The following is a 22,730-nucleotide window of genomic DNA, read 5'->3' on the forward strand; positions in this document are numbered from 1 at the left end:
ATTTCACAACAAACTAAAACCTCACAAAATTTGAAGATATTTTAAATGAACAATTTATTATAATATCAATTAAATATCATTTTTATCCATCGATAATATGAATTGTTCTGTACAGCGATAGTTGTTCTCCTGGGATCTGCGCATCCATCCACGATCGATGTTCTAATGAAGTGCAGTAGGAATAATAAAAACAGCACCGTGCGGAAGTGTAGGTAATCTCTCCAAAGATCTCGGAAAGCCTTAAAATGCATCACGATCGGTTTGATTGTGAACAGATATACGGACGGATGGACATCGAGACCGGTTTTATTAGGTCATCATGAAGGTACTGCTTGATATTACGCATTGAAATAGAGATATGCACACTCAAGTGAGTTTATTATATGTCTATGATTGATAGCTTATTGACAGCTCAATAACATGAGTGATTTACTATGGCGTATAGTGATTAATAATAACATACTCTACAAAAGGTTTTACGAACTCATCTTAGTGGTCCTCTAAAAAAATGGAAATCATTTTTTATTTCTTTTTTGTGCAATAATTCCTCCCATTTTGCAAATGGAGAACATGAACTGTTTAACTACCATAATCATCAAAACGAATTTTGAGGGGCCTCTTAAGGAAGACAATAATATCATTACTATATATGTCAAAGCTTGTTTAATTTCATGCAGTCACCAAAATCTGATGGTGGAACAAAGAAAGGGGCGTGCCGAAATATTAATATTGATATTGGATTTCAATTCTCATTTCTTTCAAATTGTTTTCATTCTCATTTGTTACAGATACCTCCTGTACAACTACCCATTTCTATCAGCAGTCTTGGGCATTTCCAGCAACTTTGTTTTTTTGACTGTTCTGGTTCTGTTCAGTTACCTCCAGTGGGCGTGGTCCACTGGAGAGAACCAACCAATCAGGGTGCAGGTGAGTTTGAAAGAAAATTGTTATTTTGGGTTACAGTATTTAAATGTATACTTTCAAAACGTGGACTGGAACGGTCGAGTTCAATTTGTGCTTAAATTACTGTCATAGCAGGTGGATATCGAAGAGGAATCTGAATTGCAGTATCAAGATAGCCAAAGTTCGAGAACGCCCATTCAAGGTAATTGGCCGGGTGTACACTTGCCAAGATGGAAATTCTACCCACAAGTCTCATTTTGCTTTTGAGTAAAATGTTCTGGTTGCTGTAATGCACGCACCTTCTCTCCTTTGACTTGCTTTTCCTCCAGTCTACGGAATTGTTTGAACAAAGGGGCTAGCTTGTTATTGATGTACTGTATTTCGCAGGAAATGATGGGTGGCGTGTTGAAGGTTCCGAAACAGTTTCTGAACCCCACGGTGAAGAAGCCACTTGGACAAGGGAAGAGGTTCGAATCGAAACGCTCGCTCGGCGAGAAGAACCTTCGGAAGAAAATGTAGATGCAGCGAAGCGTTTGGATAACGTCGACCGTGAGGAAGAATGTGAAGGCGATGTCAAAAGTGCTCCAGAGCAAGAGTAGGTTGTCAGGGCACAGTACTGTTGACATGACTGTTACGTTAATCTTCGGTTGCACCACTTTGGTTGTTGTTATTGTTTGGAATTCCTCAGAACTCTGTTTTTTCATTCGAGTTGCCAAAGAAGTTTTGTATCGAGTCGCTTAACGATAAGGGCTCTCGGCATTTCTCGAACGAATGACCTTCGGAGCTTTTCTCAAACGCTAACGTGAGGATAGTTTGCAATGTCAAGTGCTGTATTTTTGGGGGGGGGGAGGGGGGAGGGGAAGCAATTACTTGAAAACCTGTAATTGCATCGAATTGTAAGTACTGTTGGATTATTAGAAGTGACTTGCATGCAATTACTTGGTGAATGAGATCCTCATTTGTTGAGAAATAATTCACCTTCGTGCTTATCAGGCCTTCATGTGTCTCTTCCTCTCACCTTCCTTTTTCAGGAGAGTTGTTACATGAACCGTCACTCCTTCAAGCTTGCGCTGGTCCAGTTTAACCAAACCCATCTCCCCGCTGAGCACACGACCGCCAGGATTGAAGACCACGATGGACGGGCCACGTGGATGGGGAATTCCCATTGCCCAGAATTGATAGCATGTGCCAGTTCCACCGTTCGGTTTATTTTCATCCCTTCTTGTTTTCGTGATTTGTGGAGACACCTTGATAACGTGTTAGATGGCGATGTGAACACCACATCCATTAACTTTTGGAATGCTTAAGTGTAGCCAAATGTTTAGCACAAAGAAACACTTTGAGCAAATCTCTTTGCGTTCCGGTGTGTGTGTGTGTGTTTATTTTAGGTTATCAGTTTATCACATTTCGCACAGGAATCTTTTTGTATTTACAATTTTCTGCAACTGTTGTGGGTTTTTTTTATTTTATTTTTTTCAACCGTGTTCGTAACTCTGGTTGGAGTCGGTGTTCCATAAGCTCCGTATGGAGCACGGGACACTCACGCCGAGTCGTGGACGTTTCCAAAGGGAACAGTTAATCCCGGGCAAGTCGCCACTCTCCATCAGGGAGTGCAGAGATTTTTCGTTGAACATCCATGACGATGGAACCCACAGCAGCGAGGGCAATGCAACGAGGCTTTACCCATTCCACCGCCAAGGCCGGTTCACCTCGTTTCTAGTGTAGTGAGCAGTAATCCTCACATTGTTTCCGTCCCAATGCCGTCATGTACGATGTTATCACCACAATGTTTATCTCAATGTTGTAACTTTTCCTGCTCCATAAATTTTACAATGTCAGTTTTCCCTCTTTAGTTCCACGAATGAGATACTCACAGTAATCCAAGACTCACCATCAATATACAAGTACAATGGGGCAATATATATATATATATATATATATATATATATATATATATATATATATATATATATATATATATATATATATATATATTGTGATTGGTAAGAAAGACTTGCAGCACTTGTTTAACTTGTACATAAGGAATGAGAAGGTGTATTCGAACATCTTAAAGGAACGAGCCACTGTACGCAAGCTCTGGCAATTTGTTTCAAGTCAGGAAGCTCATTTGTGAAACATGAAATTGTTATTCTTTGTTTTGTTTTTTTTTCACAATGGGTGATTAAACTTCAACATCTCAAATGCATTTCTCTCAATGTGGTGAAGATAGTTTTTCCATTGCCAGTTTTGACCCAATGGAAAACCTTTGTGGATAGACTTATTTGAGGGGGTTCTCACACCACCGGATGGTTTACTCTTGCAACACCACCAGGAGGTCTTCACCAAAAGGGGAAGCAACGTATTGGTACAAAGTGACGGTCGTGCCACTTTTGATCTTATTGTTACGCTTTCAGGTACAACTCCATTATTATGAACTGGTGCATGCCTGGTGTTGGCTGAATGGTAAGGGTGGCATGCTTGGGATCCTCGGGTCCAGAGTTCAAATCATGCTCCTCCGTTGAATTAATACCAGGTGGGGTTGACTCGGCCTGTCATCCTTCCGAGGTCGGCAAAATGAGTACCAGCTTGCTGGAATGACTGAGCCATTCGAGTATCCTGTGTCGGAGTGGCGACCCGTCCAGGATTGTGCCCAATAGCCCAGGAGACTAATTCAGCATCACCGACGCTCTACAGAGTATGGTCCCAATGGCTGGATGGTGGGCTGGTGCTCCAGAATCACATCTGTGTTTCCTGGATTCTGTGGAATTGAAACCTCTCAATATTATTGGAATCTCCTATGATGAGGCCAAAGCAGAAAACAAAAGTTTTCGACCTTCTTTTCTGCAACATTGCTCTCTCGGTCTTCCAACCCTCCCCAACAATTCCAGGATGCACACATTCTTCCAGTAACCCGATTCTGGTTAAACTTCCAAAATCCAAATTGACAGCACACTTAAACTACCTTGTTCCTCATTTCTCCCATCTATCGAACTGTCTTCCCGTATCCATTCTGTCCCACTCTTCCATTCCAGGGTTTCAAGTTGGCAGCGCATCACCATCTCATGTCATCCCCCATCCTAACCCATGATCGTTATTACCCCCGTGAACCCTTCCGAACCCAACTTTAATCTGCTCTAACATGAGCCTTGCTCTTGTGGAGGGGAAAAAAAAAAAACGACCACACTTGACAGCAAGAGCCAAGAACAATGATAACCAGCGGCTGGTGTAAGGAGCCCAATTATTTGTCTAGTTGTGTGCAATAACTCTGTTTTCTTTTTGTTTGTTGTTTATCACTGGGCCAAACAGCAGCTGGAGCCGAGCCAGGTTTCCCCGCACTCGATTTGAACGCCTCCTCACCCCCTGCACTCCCTGCATGGACTGGGTCCTCCCAGCGTGAACTTCTTCTACTCAAACTTGCTACTTTCACAGCGAGAGCTCGAGTCTCCATCCGGTATGTCCAACACAGCCTTGAATCTCCATTGTGATTGTGACTCGTGATATGATCAATGTTTTTTATGTGTATATATATATATATATATATATATATATATATATATATATATATATATATATATATATATGAACTTGTCTAAGCGTTGCCATTTGTTATGATAGATGGATCCCAATTCATGGGAAGTGGGAGGTTGCAGCTTAGAGATTCTTCGTTTAAAGGTTATGCAAATGGCTACCAAGATGATTAATTGGACCAATTATTTGCGTGACAGGAGTGACGTACTGGATTGTTAAATGTAAGGTGTTTATAAAATGGACAGAACAATGTTCGCTTCGCAACCGAATAATTCATCTGATAATCAAAATGAGCGAAATATGTGCCGGGAAGAGAGTGGAAATGCCGCCTCGAGTTGTGACGTGGCGCTTGCTGGGAGTGAGCGACGAGGGCGCAGTGTGGAACGTGTTGTGAAAGCTGTGCTCGGTGGCGTTTTCAGTTCGCTTTGTTAGGATTTCATGGGAAGCAGCTATATTTGTCGAGTGCTTTCCATTATGCTGTCTAGTTTGGGTCTGATCTCCGACAGGGTTAAACTTAACCAAAAACAGCTGTTCTGGTTCATTGCAGAGAGAGACAGAGACAGACAGAGAGAGACACAGACAGATATATGCGCATCTCAGAGCACATTCAGCCATAGACATGATGCCGGCACAAAAACTCCAACAAAGCAGCATAGATTGAGCAGCAAGGATTTGATGGCACACTTCCACTTCCTGAACGACAGAAGATAATTGTTAGCTTATGACATCAGTGATACAACACGCTCGAGAGAAGATGTCTGATGAACAAGCGCACAGGCCAACCAAAAGCCTGCAGACAAATTGATGAGAGAAAGGTTCCAACTAGAAAGAGCAATCGGAGTTTGCAGACCGTCAGGACTTGTTTTTTGTGTGGCAAATAAATGGAAGGATTTACTAAATGAAAGGTCAACCTGGTCTAAAGGGCAAATGTCTAAAAAGGTGGATGGGTCTATGGAGTCTTAAAACGTCTTAAAAAGGTCAAAGGGTTCCAAATTGTCCAAAAGGGATTAAAGAGGTCTGAAGGGTGTAATTTGAGGTCGAAAAGGTCTGAATTATCTCAGGGGTCTAAAGTGTCTCAAGGATGTTAAAAGGTGTAAAGATATGAATGGGGTCAAAAAGTTATGTTCCAATAGTATGTCATTGATAGACGTACTCACTGTGCAACTCATGTTCAAACAGTATGTAATTAATACAGTCGTGGCCAAAAATATTGACACCGTTGCACTTTTTTCAAATAACTCACAATTTCCTCCAAAAATAAGTTGAAATTGATGAAAGTATTTTGTCTCCACAATTCTGTGGGATGGAACACACTGATGAATTGCCCTACCTGTGAAACACCAGGGTGAGAGTTTATAGTTAGGACGAAATTCTAACCCAGGCTATATGGCTCGGAGGTGAGTGTGCGTCCCTTTAGGCCATCCTGTGAGCATGTTTGATTCCTCCTGGGTCGTTGATTTCCTGGGTAGCGATGAGTTGGATAACTATGGCAATGATTTTACCCATGATGCTTTCATGTTTTGTGCAGTAATAATTACTAGTGCAAATATTTTACAAATTACAAGTCTTTCTTTAAGTATATCAGGGGAAAACAACAGGTGAGAACCAGTGTGGGCCCATTGAGGAACAGCACCAGGAGAGTGGTTAGTGATGAAAGTGAGATGGCAGGTTTATTAAACAGGTATTTTTCTTCAACTTTTACACAACAGTCAGAAGAATTGCCAATAGCTGAGAGTATCTATCAAGGAGGTGAAAAGGGGCTTTTACAGAAGATCCAGGTTGGAGTGGAGGAAGTGAAGGAACAGCGAGGAAATCTCAGAGTAGATCAGACTCTGGGGCCAGATGATATGCACCTGAGAGTATTGAGGGAAGTGGCTGAGCAGGTAAACGAGATGTTAACGGATATTTTCGATAGTTTCCTGGAGTCAGGACAGGTACTGGAGGATTGGAGAGTAGCAAATGTAACACCATTATTTAATAAAGGCTTGAGAGAAGAATTGGGAAACCCTAGACCTGTTAGTTTGACTTCAGTTGTGGGGAAGGTGTTGGAGACATTAATTAAGGACCGGATGAGGAACCATTTAACCAAATACAAACTAATTAAAGGTAGTCAGTATGGGTTTACCAAAGGTAATTCCTGTTTAACAAATCTTTTAGAGTTCTCAGAAGCAGTATCTGATTGGGTGGATGGGGGAAAGGCAGTGGACATAGTATACCTAGAATTTAAGAAGGTATTTGATAAGGTACCACATCGGAGGTTGTTAGCCAAGGTGAGGGCTTGTGGAGTGGCTGGTCAGGTGGATAATTATTGGATTGTAAACTGGCTTAGTGATAGTGGCTGTGAGTGGGAGGATGTAAGTAGCAGGGTACCTCAGGGATCAGTACTCGGACCATTACTCTTAATTTTTTACATCATTAATTTGGATAATGGGGTAAAGAGTATGCTTTCCAAATTTGCAGATACAAAGCTTGGAGGTAAGATGGATAGTCGAGGGGGTGGTGATCAGATTCAGGAAAGTATTGATACTTGTATAGATTGGGTAAAAGATTGGCAGATGTAATTTAACTTGAACAAGTGTAAAGTGTTGGGGATGGGGAAGAACAATGAAAATAGAGATTACAGGATGTAAGGGGTAATTTTGGAGCATGTCACACATGAGAAGGATCTGGGGGTGGTAATAGATATGGGAGGTAAGCAGGCAGCACAGTGCCAGGTAGCTATAGGTAAAGAAAATAGGGGTCTAGATTGTAGTCGGAGGGGCATCAATTATTAATTAAAAGAGTTGGTGTTAACATTGTATAGGAATCTCGTGAGGGCCACATCTAGAATATTGTGTGTAGTTTTGGTCACAACAACTTAGGAAGGACATAGATGCCATAGAGAGGGTTCAGTGTTGGGCTACTAGATTGATTCCGGGCCTAGCTAAACTCAGCTATGAGGAGTGTCTGAAGGAGACGGGGCTTTTTCACGAGAAAGGAGGCGGTTTCAGGAGATATTATTGAGATGTTTAAGAAAATGAAAGGTGAAGATGAATTATTCAACAGAGTAGACAGTAACAGAACCAGGGGCCATAGCCTGAGAGTTAAGACAGTAGGAAGGCAGGGGACTTTCACTCAGAGAGTAGTTAATGTATGGAATGGTCTCCCTGGAAAGGTAGTGACAGCAGAAAAAGTAGATAAGTTTAAATTCAAATTGGATAGCTACCTGGAAGTTATGGAGATGGGGGTGTTGGTTGGACTTTGAGGTCGTTTGAGCATTGATGGGTGATTGTGTACGGAGTGCTGTTGGTGGGGGGGGGGGGTCTCATCAAGGGGTGTTGTGTGGTTGATCTGTGTGTTTTTAACCAAGCCCATGCCCCCTCCCCGAGGAGAAGAAAAGGATTTTTTTTTTTAATTACCAAAAAATATGCAAAAAAAATGCAATAAAATAAAAAAAAACTACCAAAATTTTTTTTTTTAATTTCATTAATTAAAAACTTTTTGCATTTTCTTCTTTTTCTGTACATGGGTTGGTGTGGTGTTCGCACAGGCATGATGGGCTGAATGGCCTCCACCTGTGTTGGATTTCCTTGATTCTTGTACATTTTTGTTGCCATTTGAAAAGAGTAACTTGATGTGGTATGTTGAGTCCTTTAAGAATGAAACGACATCGTTAATCGGCTTGATTATGGGCCGATCTGTGCGGTGTTCCTCGTATTAGCTCCTGAGGTTGGAATCCCACATTCAAATCTGATATAAAATGGCTTGTCTATTTTCCTACAGGGTCTGAGTCTTGTGGAGGAGCTGAGCAGAGAGCTGCTCGGCTCAGGTGTTGAGGAATGGATAACCCTAATTTCTCTGAACATGTAAACATTCGTTTGTGCACCATTGTATCATGACCACTCACATGCTTGGCTTTTCCTTCAGCCCAATAGCCCGAAACCTTCTTGGGTTTGTTGTTGTGTACTGGTGTCTGCAATGCACACCATCCTGCATGAGGTTGCACCATGGCTTCTGTTCCTGTCCTTGATCTATGGGACACTGGGTGAGGATCCACTGAAGGACAGAACTTCGCAATGCATCCATTGTTGCCCTGTGCAGTCCAGTGCTCCACATTTCCACCTGCATCTGCCTACCAATCTGAGTGTACTCCAAGGTTAGCCAAACGAGAACGTTACTTGATCCACTGCCTTTTCTTGCAATCGCCAAACCTTGCACAACTAAAGTTGCAAAGGGCAATCGAGTAACACAGACTAACAAATTTGATTTGATGAATGCTTTTGATGCCGAGTCGTTTTGGGTGACCTGCACGAATATAACACCTTTCTCTAACCAGGAGACAAGGGAGAGCATGGAGACCATGGTCCATTTGGGCCCGATGGAATTGCTGGTGGTCCAGGATTAATGGGGCCTCAAGGCAAATCAGGACTACGTGGTCAGACCGGCAACCCCGGCATCATGCCGGAACCTGTGGCTGGGGCTTTCTCCGTGGCTCGACTCTCTTCCCAGGAAGGAACCACAGAGTCACGGTCTCTTTCATTTGAGACGGCCTTCGTAAATGTGGCAGGGCGACTGGACCTACCCAGTGGTGGCTACGCGGCACCGGTGCCGGGAGTCTATCATTTCAATATCAACGTGCACTCCTGGAATGGCCGTGAGACGTTCCTTCACGTCATGCGTAATGAGGACGCATGCGCCGCACTGCACGCACAGCCTGGGCAGCGCTCCGTGTCCCTCAGCCAGAGCCTGCTTCTACCGCTGCACACGGATGACAAGGTGCCTGCCTGCTAGCTGAAGTTTTAGAGCGGATCCATGGAGAAGCAAAGGAATAATTATTTATTGCTCTGAGGAATTGCAGTACACGTCAAATTCCATTTGTAACGATTCACTTATTGGGGTTACGTTATTGCTGTTGTACTTACCAAATAATGCTGTGATCTGCTGCAGGTTTGGCTGAGGATGAGTCATGGAGACAAGGAAAGTGGGATCTATGGAGACAACTCAGACGTTTATGTCACTTTCAATGGACATCTTGTCCATTCACTTCCCTTTTTCTGAGACACAATGAAAAGGATCAGAAGTTGGATGGGCACACTCAGTTTGGGATATTGGTGTGTGTGTGTGTGTGTGTGTGTGTGTGTGTGTGTGTGTGTGTGTGTGTGTGTGTGTGTGTGTGTGTGTGTGTGTGTGTGTGTGTGTGTGTGTGCGCGCGTGTGCGTGTGTGCGTGTGCGTGTGCGTGTGTGCGCGTGTTTCATGCATTCTTTGTCGTTATCAAAGTAGTTGGGGGGGGGGTGGGGTGAGGGGCGTCGGAAGGATTGCTATTGCATTCCCAGCATCAATCAGGGCAACAATTTGGCAAGGTGCCAAGGTACATCGACATACACTTTTCATCAATGTACCTTGGGAGTTGGAATCACTATCACACGTGTGTTAGCGGACTCGTCAGGTATGGGAGCATGCGCCAGAGTAGCACATCGCTGCGTCCACTTTCCACTGGTACTCCAGGGGCCTCCGTCTGGCCATCCCCCAGGCAGATGCCTGGCCCATCCCCATCTCCTTGAGATGCCGATCAACCACGAGGAACATGGTTAGCCCATTGGCCTCCTCCACTCACGAGGCTCCCTTGCTGAGAGAATCTGGTGAGCAGGATCAGCGTCAGACAAGTCAACCAACTTTATATCCTCTGCAGAAGTACGGAATAGTCTGTGATGCAACAACTTCCTTGTGAAGCATCAGGAGAGGCAATGAAACCGAAAGGCAGGTACACTTCCTGTAAGTTCTGCTGTCAGTTGTGGAGGAATGTAGTTGGGGATAACAGGTTGATAAGTGAAGGTCACTCGATGCTGACCTGACAATCCAGTTGTTTTTGTTTCCTGCTTGATTACCTTACTTTGAATTTATCATCCTTAGCTTTTGATTTGTCCAATTCAGGTAGTTTTAGTGACATTATCTCCTTGGTTCTTGATATCTACTTTTCCTTCCTACTGTGTGACCTGTTGTTGTTTGTGTTTAACTTTAAGCAGGTAACCTTTGTATATAGTGTTCGTTTAAATCAATCTAAAATGGAGTTTGGAGTTTGTCCATCAAATGCCATCGTACGGCGACCTGGCCGGTCAACTGTTTTGTGACAAATAAATCGGTGATAACAATTCAACAAATCCTGCTCTTTCCAAAGTATTACTTTTAATCAACGTTGACCATGATGTTTAACTTGATTTACGAACTTATTGGCTGCATATTGAGGTTAGTTGAGTATCCTCCGCAAGTGGTCTTGACAGGAAATCTTCTTGGCAACTTGATCCCAACAGTTGGGGATCGGCCACTCATTTCCACCTTCTCCATTCCCCCCCCTATCCTCCACATATCTTCCTCTCTCAATCCCACACTCTTCAAATCGCTCTCCACGACCTCCCTCCATCTTAATCTCTGTCATTCTCTTGACCTTTTCTCCTTAATTGGTTAATTCCATTCTTTCTTGATTGGTTCTTCATCCTTTTTTTTTTTCTAGGCAAGAGAGCTGGAGTTGTATCATCTCCTCATTCCAAAACCGCCCTCAATCCACCGAAGCATTCTCATCTCATCTTCACAGAACATATGCTGTTTTAAATCAAAACGCTCAGGGTAAGACATTTGGCACAGTATCTCAAAAAGGCAATCACAGTTCGACAGCCACATCCCAGCCACGTTCGGCGCTGCCAAAGCAGTTACGAGGCTACAATCCCGGTCGGGTCACCACTCCGACTCGGGAAATCAGGGCAGGAATTTGGCATTTGTTCAGGATGCCTGCAATAGCTCGCACACTCTTCGCAAAGGACACCGTGGGATGTTTAACGTCCGTCCGAGTGACGGCACACACATTGATGAATCATCCTGCCTATGAAATGACGGTTTTTATAGCTGGGCCGAGATTCGAACCAAGGCTAGACGGCTTAGAGACTCTAGGGCCTAGGCCATCCTGCCAACACTTTTTCTGACTTGCCTTTTTAAAAGATGCAACCTTTGACTGCCTTTCAGATGTCATTTGTCAACATGTAAGCTCTTGCCAAAGCTTTTCAAAGAATGCATTTGAATAGAACATTTCTAAACACCTTTGTTTTCACTTCTTGTTTATTGCATGAAATGTGGGGGAAAATAAATAAATTATATTTCTACTGGGATTCTTTGTTGTTTTTGTTGTTTACACAGTCAAAGGCTCGTGGAAGAGCTAGAACACAACGGATCAGTACAGGACGTAACATAACAAAAGGAACACCAGTAGGAGAATGGGGGAATGCCAAGAGGAGGGAGAAAATCGATGGAGATAGACAAAGGGGTATTAGGTAACAATGGGTCAGGGAGAACGCAAACGATGGACAATATGGATCCATTCAGCAAAATTTTAAGAAGGGTGCGGAGTGGTTTAATGAGTGCAGAAAATATCAAGAGGTTTGGAAGAGGGATGACGGTGAACAGCTGTCTTGAATACCTGGAGGGGAGAAGGAGATTGAAGAGAATGTGGAAGGTGGTTCCACAGGAAGAAGAAAAAAAAGAGGAATAGATGAGTGAAGGTGAGCATCGGTCCTGGATTTTGGCAGTTTCATGAGGAGGGGGTAGCTGGTTGACTGCGTGTGTCCTGCAGATACCTGGAGGGGTCAATGCACGGAGCGGGCAGAGGATGCAAGACCAGAAAGGAGGCAAAATAATACAGAGAGGGTGATGACGAAGTGATGGGCCCATCGACTCAGCTTCATCGTGAGAGATTCCAATTATGTTGAAGGCCTTTGTTACCACGGTGTCAAGCTGAGCAAGGTGTAAGGCAGCGGAGCGAGCCCGGGGGAAAAGCAACATTCCATCGAGCTGCGAATGTAGGTGGATAGGAGTTCAAGTGTGCCAAGGAAGGACTTTGTACGACGGAAGATGCCGAGTCGGCATTTAGCTTTGGAGGCCAACTTTTTAAAATGTGGTTTTGTTCAAGAAAGATCATGGCTGATGGTGAGACCCAGGAGTTGGAGTGATTGAACTTCATCGAGAGGGTTTTTGAGAAGGCAGATAGGAGGGTTTGCAGTACGGTCCTTTTGGAGAGAGAGAGAGTGTGTGGGATTTCTCAGGATTAAAAGACATATTCCAAGTGTTTGACCAGTTTATGATTTATGTCAAGATCTGAGAAGAAGATGACCATAGTTCTGACCTGATAGAATTTTTGAATTTTTTATTAAAGGTTTAAAAAAAAAAAAAGATTCTGATTTTTAAAAAATTTCGATTCCTTTAATTTCTCGAAACCTACATATTTCTTGCTCCAAAACTTTTTTTTTCGACACATCTTGGTTTGTGAAAGAGCGAAGTTACAGAGGGTAAGGGGCAACGAATTACAAGTGAGCCGGTGAGGCAACAGTTGGACACGACGAACAGGAAAAGAGGAGACTCAGTTACCGGTAAGTAAGAGGGGTTGCTCACTCAACTAGTTAATGCTTTAAATGTACTTGATGAATGAAAGAATTTTTGCATTTGAGTGCAGAAGCAATTCGCGTTATTTACACAAACGTTACCTGTAAACATTCGAATGGTCGTGGTTTATCGAGTGTTTGTACGTTTTGTCGGGGTTTTTTTTATTTTCCATTTTCCTAACGATTTGTGTTTTTACGCTAACGCTGCGTCGCCATTTGCTTGATTTGTTTTGGGTGTTTCATCAGCGATTTACGAGGTATTTCTATGGGGGTCTAGTTTGGGGGATCAGCTTGGTCATCACATCCAACCAGACAATTGAAACTGCACAGGACTCCCTTCTCTGCTCAACTCTAAAATTGTCTGGAGGATCCTATTCACGCCGTCAGGTACACAGGGTTGCCGAGGTCGTTTTCCTTGGCTGGGGGACACAATCCTGGACGTGTCACCACTCCGACACTATACTCGAATGGCTCATTTTTCTGACCTTGGAAGGAAGACTGACTCGGTCAACCCACTCGGTGTGATGTTAAGGCATGACCATGTATCATAACAGCATGACCTTCGCCATCAAGCCAACAGCAGGGTTACATCAAACCTACGGTACTCCATTGAAACCAAGTTATCAGGACGAGCTCACTGGGAGCTCAGATATATAATCTTACTTCGAGATCCAAGAAGCAACCGGATGTATACCTGCCACAACTGAAGAGTTGTAAACTTGAAAACCACTCATTTAAACAATCCGAAACCTACACCACTAATGTGACACTGCTGCCGGAACATCTGCTTGTTTGGAAGAACCTCAGTCTGGATGGAGAAGTGAAAGGACAGTGTGATGTCAAATTCAACTGCAATGGTTATAAGACTGGAGATGTGTGGAGCCCTACAGGGTTAAAAAAAAAAAAATGGGAGTTCACCCAAGCTTCAGTTCAGACCAGAGGGGCCTTGTTGAATTCTTACCCATTTACAAATCACAAATCGATATCGAGCGAAATCCAAATTGTTCCCAGCGAGTCGGGTAATGGAGAAAACACCATGGATCAGGAACTTCGCTGGACAATCGTGTCAAGTTTCGGATTTCTAAAATGGAGGACCTAATTATTTTATTACCTCAACTGATGCCAATGAGGAAGGCCAGGAATGGACACGAGAGGACGTGAGCATCTGTGGAAGCAGCGGCGTCTGACATGCTGCGATCTCGGTGGATTTGCCAACTTGTACAAGAGGCAATCAAGAGTAAGGCCTACATCAACTTTCGACAACCACAAAGTTGCACACAAGGAGGACCAAAAAGAATTGGTTTCGAATGATGGCTTTGGTTTCATGCTTTTTCTTCAGCGTTCGATGAAAAACTTTTTCAACCATTCCACAGATAGTCATCCGTGCTCTCGTGATCATTTCGGAGACTGAAGATACTTTGGCCGAACCACAACGATTTCTACCGATCAACTCTCAAACACAACAATTCTCCTGGAGAACTGCAGCACAACGTCCTGTCTACCAGCATTTGGTTGTGGGCATTGAAGATCCATCGACACCTATTAAAAAGAAATAAATAGTTGGAAAAATTCTCCATTCCGATGCTGCGATGGAATGGCAAAACAATGGGGGGGAATCCTCAACTGTGGAAGTGTTCACACAAATGGGTGCCTCCCGGCTAATAGGGAGCAGCATGTAAGGGAACTCGAGCAACAACATTCCAAACTTTCCATGCACCGATTATCGAATCATTCCTGCTGAGTGATATATCATTACACACGTGGTTTATAACATATAGGTTTCCACATGACCTCTGTGGATGTGGTTTATAATGCAGGTTTCCACATGACATCTGTGTGTGTGGTTTATAACATGTGGGATTCAACATGACATCTGTGGGTGTGGTTTATAATGCAGGTTTCCACATGACATCTGTGTGTGTGGTTTATAACGTGTGGTTTCAACATGACATCTGTGGATGTGGTTTATAGCATGTGGGATTCAACATGACCTCTGTGGGTGTGGTTTATAACATGTGGGTTTCAACATGACATCTGGAGGTGTGGTTTATAACATGCGGGTTTCAACATGACATCTGTGTGTGTGGTTTATAACATGTAGGTTTCAACATGACATCTGTGGGTGTGGTTTATAACATGTGGTTTCAACATGACCTCTGTGGGTGTGGTTTATAACATGTGGTTTCAACATGACCTCTGTGTGTGTGGTTTATAACATGTGGTTTCAACATGACATCTGTGGGTGTGGTTTATAGCATGTGGGATTCAACATGACATCTGTGTGTGTGGTTTATAACATGTGGGATTCAACATGACCTCTGTGTGTGTGGTTTATAACATGTGGTTTCAACATGACATCTGTGGGTGTGGTTTATAGCATGTGGGATTCAACATGACATCTGTATGTGTGGTTTATAACATGTGGGTTTCAACATGATCTCTGTGGGTGTGGTTTATAATATGTGGTTTCAACATGACATCTGTGGGTGTGGTTTATAGCATGTGGGATTCAACATGACATCTGTGTGTGTGTGGTTTATAACATGTGGGTTTCAACATGATCTCTGTGGGTGTGGTTTATAACGTGGGTTTCAACAAGATCTCTGTGTGTGGTTTATAACGTGGGTTTCAACATGACATCTGTGGATGTGGTTTATAGCATGTGGGATTCAACATGACATCTGTGTGTGTGTGGTTTATAACATGTGGGTTTCAACATGATCTCTGTGTGTGTGGTTCATAACATGTGGTTTCAACAAGATCTCTGTGTGTGGTTTATAACGTGGGTTTCAGCATGACATCTGTGGATGTGGTTTATAGCATGTGGGATTCAACATGACATCTGTGTGTGTGTGGTTTATAACATGTGGGTTTCAACATGATCTCTGTGTGTGTGGTTCATAACATGTGGTTTCAACAAGATCTCTGTGTGTGGTTTATAACGTGGGTTTCAACATGACATCTGTGGATGTGGTTTATAGCATGTGGGATTCAACATGACCTCTGTGGGTGTGGTTTATAACATGTGGGTTTCAACATGACATCTGGAGGTGTGGTTTATAACATGCGGGTTTCAACATGACATCTGTGTGTGTGGTTTATAACATGTAGGTTTCAACATGACATCTGTGGGTGTGGTTTATAACATGTGGTTTCAACATGACCTCTGTGGGTGTGGTTTATAACATGTGGTTTCAACATGACCTCTGTGTGTGTGGTTTATAACATGTGGTTTCAACATGACATCTGTGGGTGTGGTTTATAGCATGTGGGATTCAACATGACCTCTGTGTGTGTGGTTTATAACATGTGGTTTCAACATGACATCTGTGGGTGTGGTTTATAGCATGTGGGATTCAACATGACATCTGTATGTGTGGTTTATAACATGTGGGTTTCAACATGATCTCTGTGGGTGTGGTTTATAATATGTGGTTTCAACATGACATCTGTGGGTGTGGTTTATAACATGTGGGATTCAACATGACATCTGTGTGTGTGTGGTTTATAACATGTGGGTTTCAACATGATCTCTGTGGGTGTGGTTTATAACGTGGGTTTCAACATGACATCTGTGTGTGTGGTTCATAACATGTGGTTTCAACAAGATCTCTGTGTGTGGTTTATAACGTGGGTTTCAACATGACATCTGTGGATGTGGTTTATAGCATGTGGGATTCAACATGACCTCTGTGGGTGTGGTTTATAACATGTGGGTTTCAACATGACATCTGGAGGTGTGGTTTATAACATGCGGGTTTCAACATGACATCTGTGTGTGTGGTTTATAACATGTAGGTTTCAACATGACATCTGTGGGTGTGGTTTATAACATGTGGTTTCAACATGACCTCTGTGGGTGTGGTTTATAACATGTGGTTTCAACATGACCTCTGTGTGTGTGGTTTATAACATGTGGTTTCAACATGACATCTGTGGGTGTGGTTTATAGCATGTGGGATTCAACATGACATCTGTGTGTGTGGTTTATAACATGTGGTTTCAACATGACATCTGTGGGTGTGGTTTATAGCATGTGGGATTCAACATGACATCTGTATGTGTGGTTTATAACATGTGGGTTTCAACATGATCTCTGTGGGTGTGGTTTATAATATGTGGTTTCAACATGACATCTGTGGTTGTGGTTTATAACATGTGGGATTCAACATGACATCTGTGTGTGTGTGGTTTATAACATGTGGGTTTCAACATGATCTCTGTGGGTGTGGTTTATAACGTGGGTTTCAACATGACATCTGTGTGTGTGGTTCATAACATGTGGTTTCAACAAGATCTCTGTGTGTGGTTTATAACGTGGGTTTCAACATGACATCTATGTGGGTGGTTTACAACATGTGGGATTCAACATGACATCTGTGTGTGTGGTTTCAACATGACATCTGTAGGTGTGGTTTATAACATGTGGGTTTCAACATGTCATCTGTGAGTGTGGTTTATAACATGTGGGATTCAACATGACATCTGTGGGTGTGGTTTATAACATGTGGGGTTCAACATGATATCTGTGAGTGTGGTTTATAACATGTGGGGTTCAACATGACATCTGTGGGTGTGGTTTATAACATGTGGGGTTCAACATGACATCTGTGGGTGTGGTTTATAACATGTGGGGTTCAACATGACATCTGTGGGTGTGGTTTATAAGATGTGGGGTTCAACATGACATCTGTGGGTGTGGTTTATAACATGTGGGGTTCAACATGACATCTGTGAGTGTGGTTTATGAGATGTGGGGTTCAACATGACATCTGTGAGTGTGGTTTATGAGATGTGGGGTTCAACATGACATCTGTGGGTGTGGTTTATAAGATGTGGGGTTCAACATGACATCTGTGTGTGTGGTTTATAACATGTGGGGTTCAACATGACATCTGTGGGTGTGGTTTATAAGATGTGGGGTTCAACATGACATCTGTGTGTGTGGTTTATAACATGTGGGGTTCAACATGACATCTGTGGGTGTGGTTTATAACGTGGGTTTCAACAAGATCTCTGTGTGTGGTTTATAACGTGGGTTTCAACATGACATCTGTGGATGTGGTTTATAGCATGTGGGATTCAACATGACATCTGTGTGTGTGTGGTTTATAACATGTGGGTTTCAACATGATCTCTGTGTGTGTGGTTCATAACATGTGGTTTCAACAAGATCTCTGTGTGTGGTTTATAACGTGGGTTTCAACATGACATCTGTGGATGTGGTTTATAGCATGTGGGATTCAACATGACCTCTGTGGGTGTGGTTTATAACATGTGGGTTTCAACATGACATCTGGAGGTGTGGTTCATAACATGCGGGTTTCAACATGACATCTGTGTGTGTGGTTTATAACATGTAGGTTTCAACATGACATCTGTGGGTGTGGTTTATAACATGTGGTTTCAACATGACCTCTGTGGGTGTGGTTTATAACATGTGGTTTCAACATGACCTCTGTGTGTGTGGTTTATAACATGTGGTTTCAACATGACATCTGTGGGTGTGGTTTATAACATGTGGTTTCAACATGACATCTGTGGGTGTGGTTTATAGCATGTGGGATTCAACATGACATCTGTATGTGTGGTTTATAACATGTGGGTTTCAACATGATCTCTGTGGGTGTGGTTTATAATATGTGGTTTCAACATGACATCTGTGGGTGTGGTTTATAACATGTGGGATTCAACATGACATCTGTGTGTGTGTGGTTTATAACATGTGGGTTTCAACATGATCTCTGTGGGTGTGGTTTATAACGTGGGTTTCAACATGACATCTGTGTGTGTGGTTCATAACATGTGGTTTCAACAAGATCTCTGTGTGTGGTTTATAAACGTGGGTTTCAACATGACATCTGTGGATGTGGTTTATAGCATGTGGGATTCAACATGACCTCTGTGGGTGTGGTTTATAACATGTGGGTTTCAACATGACATCTGGAGGTGTGGTTTATAACATGCGGGTTTCAACATGACATCTGTGTGTGTGGTTTATAACATGTAGGTTTCAACATGACATCTGTGGGTGTGGTTTATAACATGTGGTTTCAACATGACCTCTGTGGGTGTGGTTTATAACATGTGGTTTCAACATGACCTCTGTGTGTGTGGTTTATAACATGTGGTTTCAACATGACATCTGTGGGTGTGGTTTATAGCATGTGGGATTCAACATGACATCTGTGTGTGTGGTTTATAACATGTGGTTTCAACATGACATCTGTGGGTGTGGTTTATAGCATGTGGGATTCAACATGACATCTGTATGTGTGGTTTATAACATGTGGGTTTCAACATGATCTCTGTGGGTGTGGTTTATAATATGTGGTTTCAACATGACATCTGTGGTTGTGGTTTATAACATGTGGGATTCAACATGACATCTGTGTGTGTGTGGTTTATAACATGTGGGTTTCAACATGATCTCTGTGGGTGTGGTTTATAACGTGGGTTTCAACATGACATCTGTGTGTGTGGTTCATAACATGTGGTTTCAACAAGATCTCTGTGTGTGGTTTATAACGTGGGTTTCAACATGACATCTATGTGGGTGGTTTACAACATGTGGGATTCAACATGACATCTGTGTGTGTGTGGTTTCAACATGACATCTGTAGGTGTGGTTTATAACATGTGGGTTTCAACATGTCATCTGTGAGTGTGGTTTATAACATGTGGGATTCAACATGACATCTGTGGGTGTGGTTTATAACATGTGGGGTTCAACATGATATCTGTGAGTGTGGTTTATAACATGTGGGGTTCAACATGACATCTGTGGGTGTGGTTTATAACATGTGGGGTTCAACATGACATCTGTGGGTGTGGTTTATAACATGTGGGGTTCAACATGACATCTGTGGGTGTGGTTTATAAGATGTGGGGTTCAACATGACATCTGTGGGTGTGGTTTATAACATGTGGGGTTCAACATGACATCTGTGAGTGTGGTTTATGAGATGTGGGGTTCAACATGACATCTGTGAGTGTGGTTTATGAGATGTGGGGTTCAACATGACATCTGTGGGTGTGGTTTATAAGATGTGGGGTTCAACATGACATCTGTGTGTGTGGTTTATAACATGTGGGGTTCAACATGACATCTGTGGGTGTGGTTTATAACATGTGGGGTTCAACATGATATCTGTGAGTGTGGTTTATAACATGTGGGGTTCAACATGACATCTGTGGGTGTGGTTTATAACATGTGGGGTTCAACATGATCTCTGTGTGTGTGGTTTATAAGATGTGGGGTTCAACATGACATCTGTGGGTGTGGTTTATAACATGTGGGGTTCAACATGACATCTGTGAGTGTGGTTTATAAGATGTGGGGTTCAGCTTGACATCTGTGAGTGTGGCTTACAAGATGTGGAGTTGAACATGACATCTGTGAATGTGGTTTATAACATGTGGGGTTCAACATGACATCTGTGAGTGTGGTTTATAACATGTGGGGTTCAACATGACATCTGTGGGTGTGGTTTATAACATGTGGGGTTCAACATGACATCTGTGAGTGTGGTTTATAACATGTGGGGTTCAACATGACATCTGTGGGTGTGGTTTATAACATGTGGGGTTCAACATGACATCTGTGGGTGTGGTTTATAACATGTGGGGTTCAACATGACATCTGTGGGTGTGGTTTATAACATGTGGGGTTCAACATGATATCTGTGAGTGTGGTTTATAACATGTGGGGTTCAACATGACATCTGTGGGTGTGGTTTATAACATGTGGGGTTCAACATGACATCTGTGGGTGTGGTTTATAACATGTGGGGTTCAACATGATATCTGTGAGTGTGGTTTATAACATGTGGGGTTCAACATGACATCTGTGAGTGTGGTTTATAACATGTGGGGTTCAACATGACATCTGTGGGTGTGGTTTATAACATGTGGGGTTCAACATGATCTCTGTGAGTGTGGTTTATAACATGTGGGGTTCAACATGACATCTATGGGTGTGGTTTATAACATGTGGGGTTCAACATGACATCTGTGGGTGTGGTTTATAAGATGTGGGGTTCAACATGACATCTGTGGGTGTGGTTTATAACATGTGGGGTTCAACATGACATCTGTGGGTGTGGTTTATAAGATGTGGGGTTCAACATGACATCTGTGGGTGTGGTTTATAACATGTGGGGTTCAACATGATATCTGTGAGTGTGGTTTATAACATGTGGGGTTCAACATGACATCTGTGAGTGTGGTTTATAACATGTGGGGTTCAACATGACATCTGTGAGTGTGGTTTATAACATGTGGGGTTCAACATGATCTCTGTGAGTGTGGTTTATAACATGTGGGGTTCAACATGATATCTGTGAGTGTGGTTTATAACATGTGGGGTTCAACATGACATCTATGGGTGTGGTTTATAACATGTGGGGTTCAACATGACATCTGTGGGTGTGGTTTATAAGATGTGGGGTTCAACATGACATCTGTGGGTGTGGTTTATAACATGTGGGGTTCAACATGACATCTGTGGGTGTGGTTTATAACATGTGGGGTTCAACATGATCTCTGTGAGTGTGGTTTATAACATGTGGGGTTCAACATGATATCTGTGAGTGTGGTTTATAACATGTGGGGTTCAACATGACATCTATGGGTGTGGTTTATAACATGTGGGGTTCAACATGACATCTGTGGGTGTGGTTTATAAGATGTGGGGTTCAACATGACATCTGTGGGTGTAGTTTATAACATGTGGGGTTCAACATGACATCTGTGAGTGTGGTTTATGAGATGTGGGGTTCAACATGACATCTGTGAGTGTGGTTTATGAGATGTGGGGTTCAACATGACATCTGTGAGTGTGGTTTATGAGATGTGGGGTTCAACATGACATCTGTGGGTGTGGTTTATAACATGTGGGTTTTTACATGACATCTGTGGGTGTGGTTTCTAATATGTGGGGTTCAATATGATCTCTGTGAGTGTGGTTTATAACATGTGGGGTTCAACATGATCTCTGTGAGTGTGGTTTATAACATGTGGGGTTCAACATGATATCTGTGAGTGTGGTTTATAACATGTGGGGTTCAACATGACATCTGTGGGTGTGGTTTCTGAGATGTGGGGTTCAACATGACATCTGTGGGTGTGGTTTATAACATGTGGGGTTCAACATGACATCTGTGGGTGTGGTTTATAACATGTGGGGTTCAACATGACATCTGTGGGTGCGGTTTATAAGATGTGGGGTTCAACATGACATCTGTGGGTGTGGTTTATGAGATGTGGGGTTCAACATGACATCTGTGGGTGTGGTTTATAAGATGTGGGGTTCAACATGACATCTGTGGGTGTGGCTTATAATATGTGGGTGTGGTTTATAACATGTGGGTTTTTACATGACATCTGTGGGTGTGGTTTATAATATGTGGGGTTCAACATGATCTCTGTGGGTGTGGTTTATAACATGTGGGGTTCAACATGATCTCTGTGAGTGTGGTTTATAATATGTGGGGTTCAGCTTGACATCTGTGGGTGTGGTTTATAAGATGTGGGGTTCAACATGACATCTGTGGGTGTGGTTTATAACATGTGGGGTTCAACATGACATCTGTGGGTGTGGTTTATAATATGTGGGGTTCAACATGACATCTGTGGGTGTGGTTTATAATATGTGGGTTTTTACATGACCTCTGTGGGTGTGGTTTATAACGTGGGTTTTTACATGACCTCTGTGGGTGTGGTTTATAACATGTGGGTTTTTACATGATCTCTGTGGGTGTGGTTTATAACATGTGGGGTTCAACATGACATCTGTGGGTGTGGTTTATAATATGTGGGTTTTTACATGACCTCTGTGGGTGTGGTTTATAACATGTGGGTTTTTACATGACATCTGTGGGTGTGGTTTATAATAT

The 22,730-nt window shown here is 42.8% G+C and overlaps 2 protein-coding genes across 7 annotated transcripts in view; both read left to right on the forward strand.

Moving 5' to 3' along the window:
• The window catches only part of BSCL2 (BSCL2 lipid droplet biogenesis associated, seipin), a 37,616-nt gene extending 34,507 nt beyond the window's left edge, over positions 1–3,109 (forward strand). For 4 of the 5 annotated variants that reach the window (XM_085890739.1, XM_085890740.1, XM_085890741.1 and 1 more), the window contains 4 exons: positions 789–927; positions 1,036–1,105; positions 1,291–1,498; positions 1,935–3,109. In XM_085890739.1, coding sequence (XP_085746865.1) covers positions 789–927; positions 1,036–1,105; positions 1,291–1,498; positions 1,935–1,950 — 433 coding nt within the window. In that variant the 3' untranslated portion in view covers positions 1,951–3,109. The remainder of the gene's footprint in view (positions 1–788; positions 928–1,035; positions 1,106–1,290; positions 1,499–1,934) is intronic. The other variant, XM_085890738.1, reaches the window with a different exon arrangement.
• A 148-nt stretch (positions 3,110–3,257) lies between these two features.
• Positions 3,258–11,568, forward strand: LOC147020977 (complement C1q tumor necrosis factor-related protein 8-like). Of its 2 annotated transcripts, XM_085890745.1 has the most exons (4): positions 3,258–4,354; positions 8,338–8,566; positions 8,747–9,186; positions 9,358–11,568. In XM_085890745.1, exons 2-4 carry the CDS (start codon positions 8,389–8,391, stop codon positions 9,466–9,468), a joined length of 729 nt encoding a protein of 242 aa, XP_085746871.1. In that variant the 5' UTR covers positions 3,258–4,354; positions 8,338–8,388; the 3' UTR covers positions 9,469–11,568. The 2 variants fall into 2 exon arrangements, with proteins under 2 accessions (XP_085746871.1, XP_085746872.1); XM_085890746.1 differs by lacking the exon at positions 3,258–4,354 and having other exon boundaries at positions 4,517–8,566.
• The last annotated feature ends 11,162 nt before the right edge of the window (positions 11,569–22,730 follow it).

This window comes from Eptatretus burgeri, chromosome 8, assembly GCF_056783735.1.
Source record: "Eptatretus burgeri isolate ZD-2024b chromosome 8, Ebu_testis_v1, whole genome shotgun sequence".
NCBI lineage: Eukaryota > Metazoa > Chordata > Myxini > Myxiniformes > Myxinidae > Eptatretus > Eptatretus burgeri.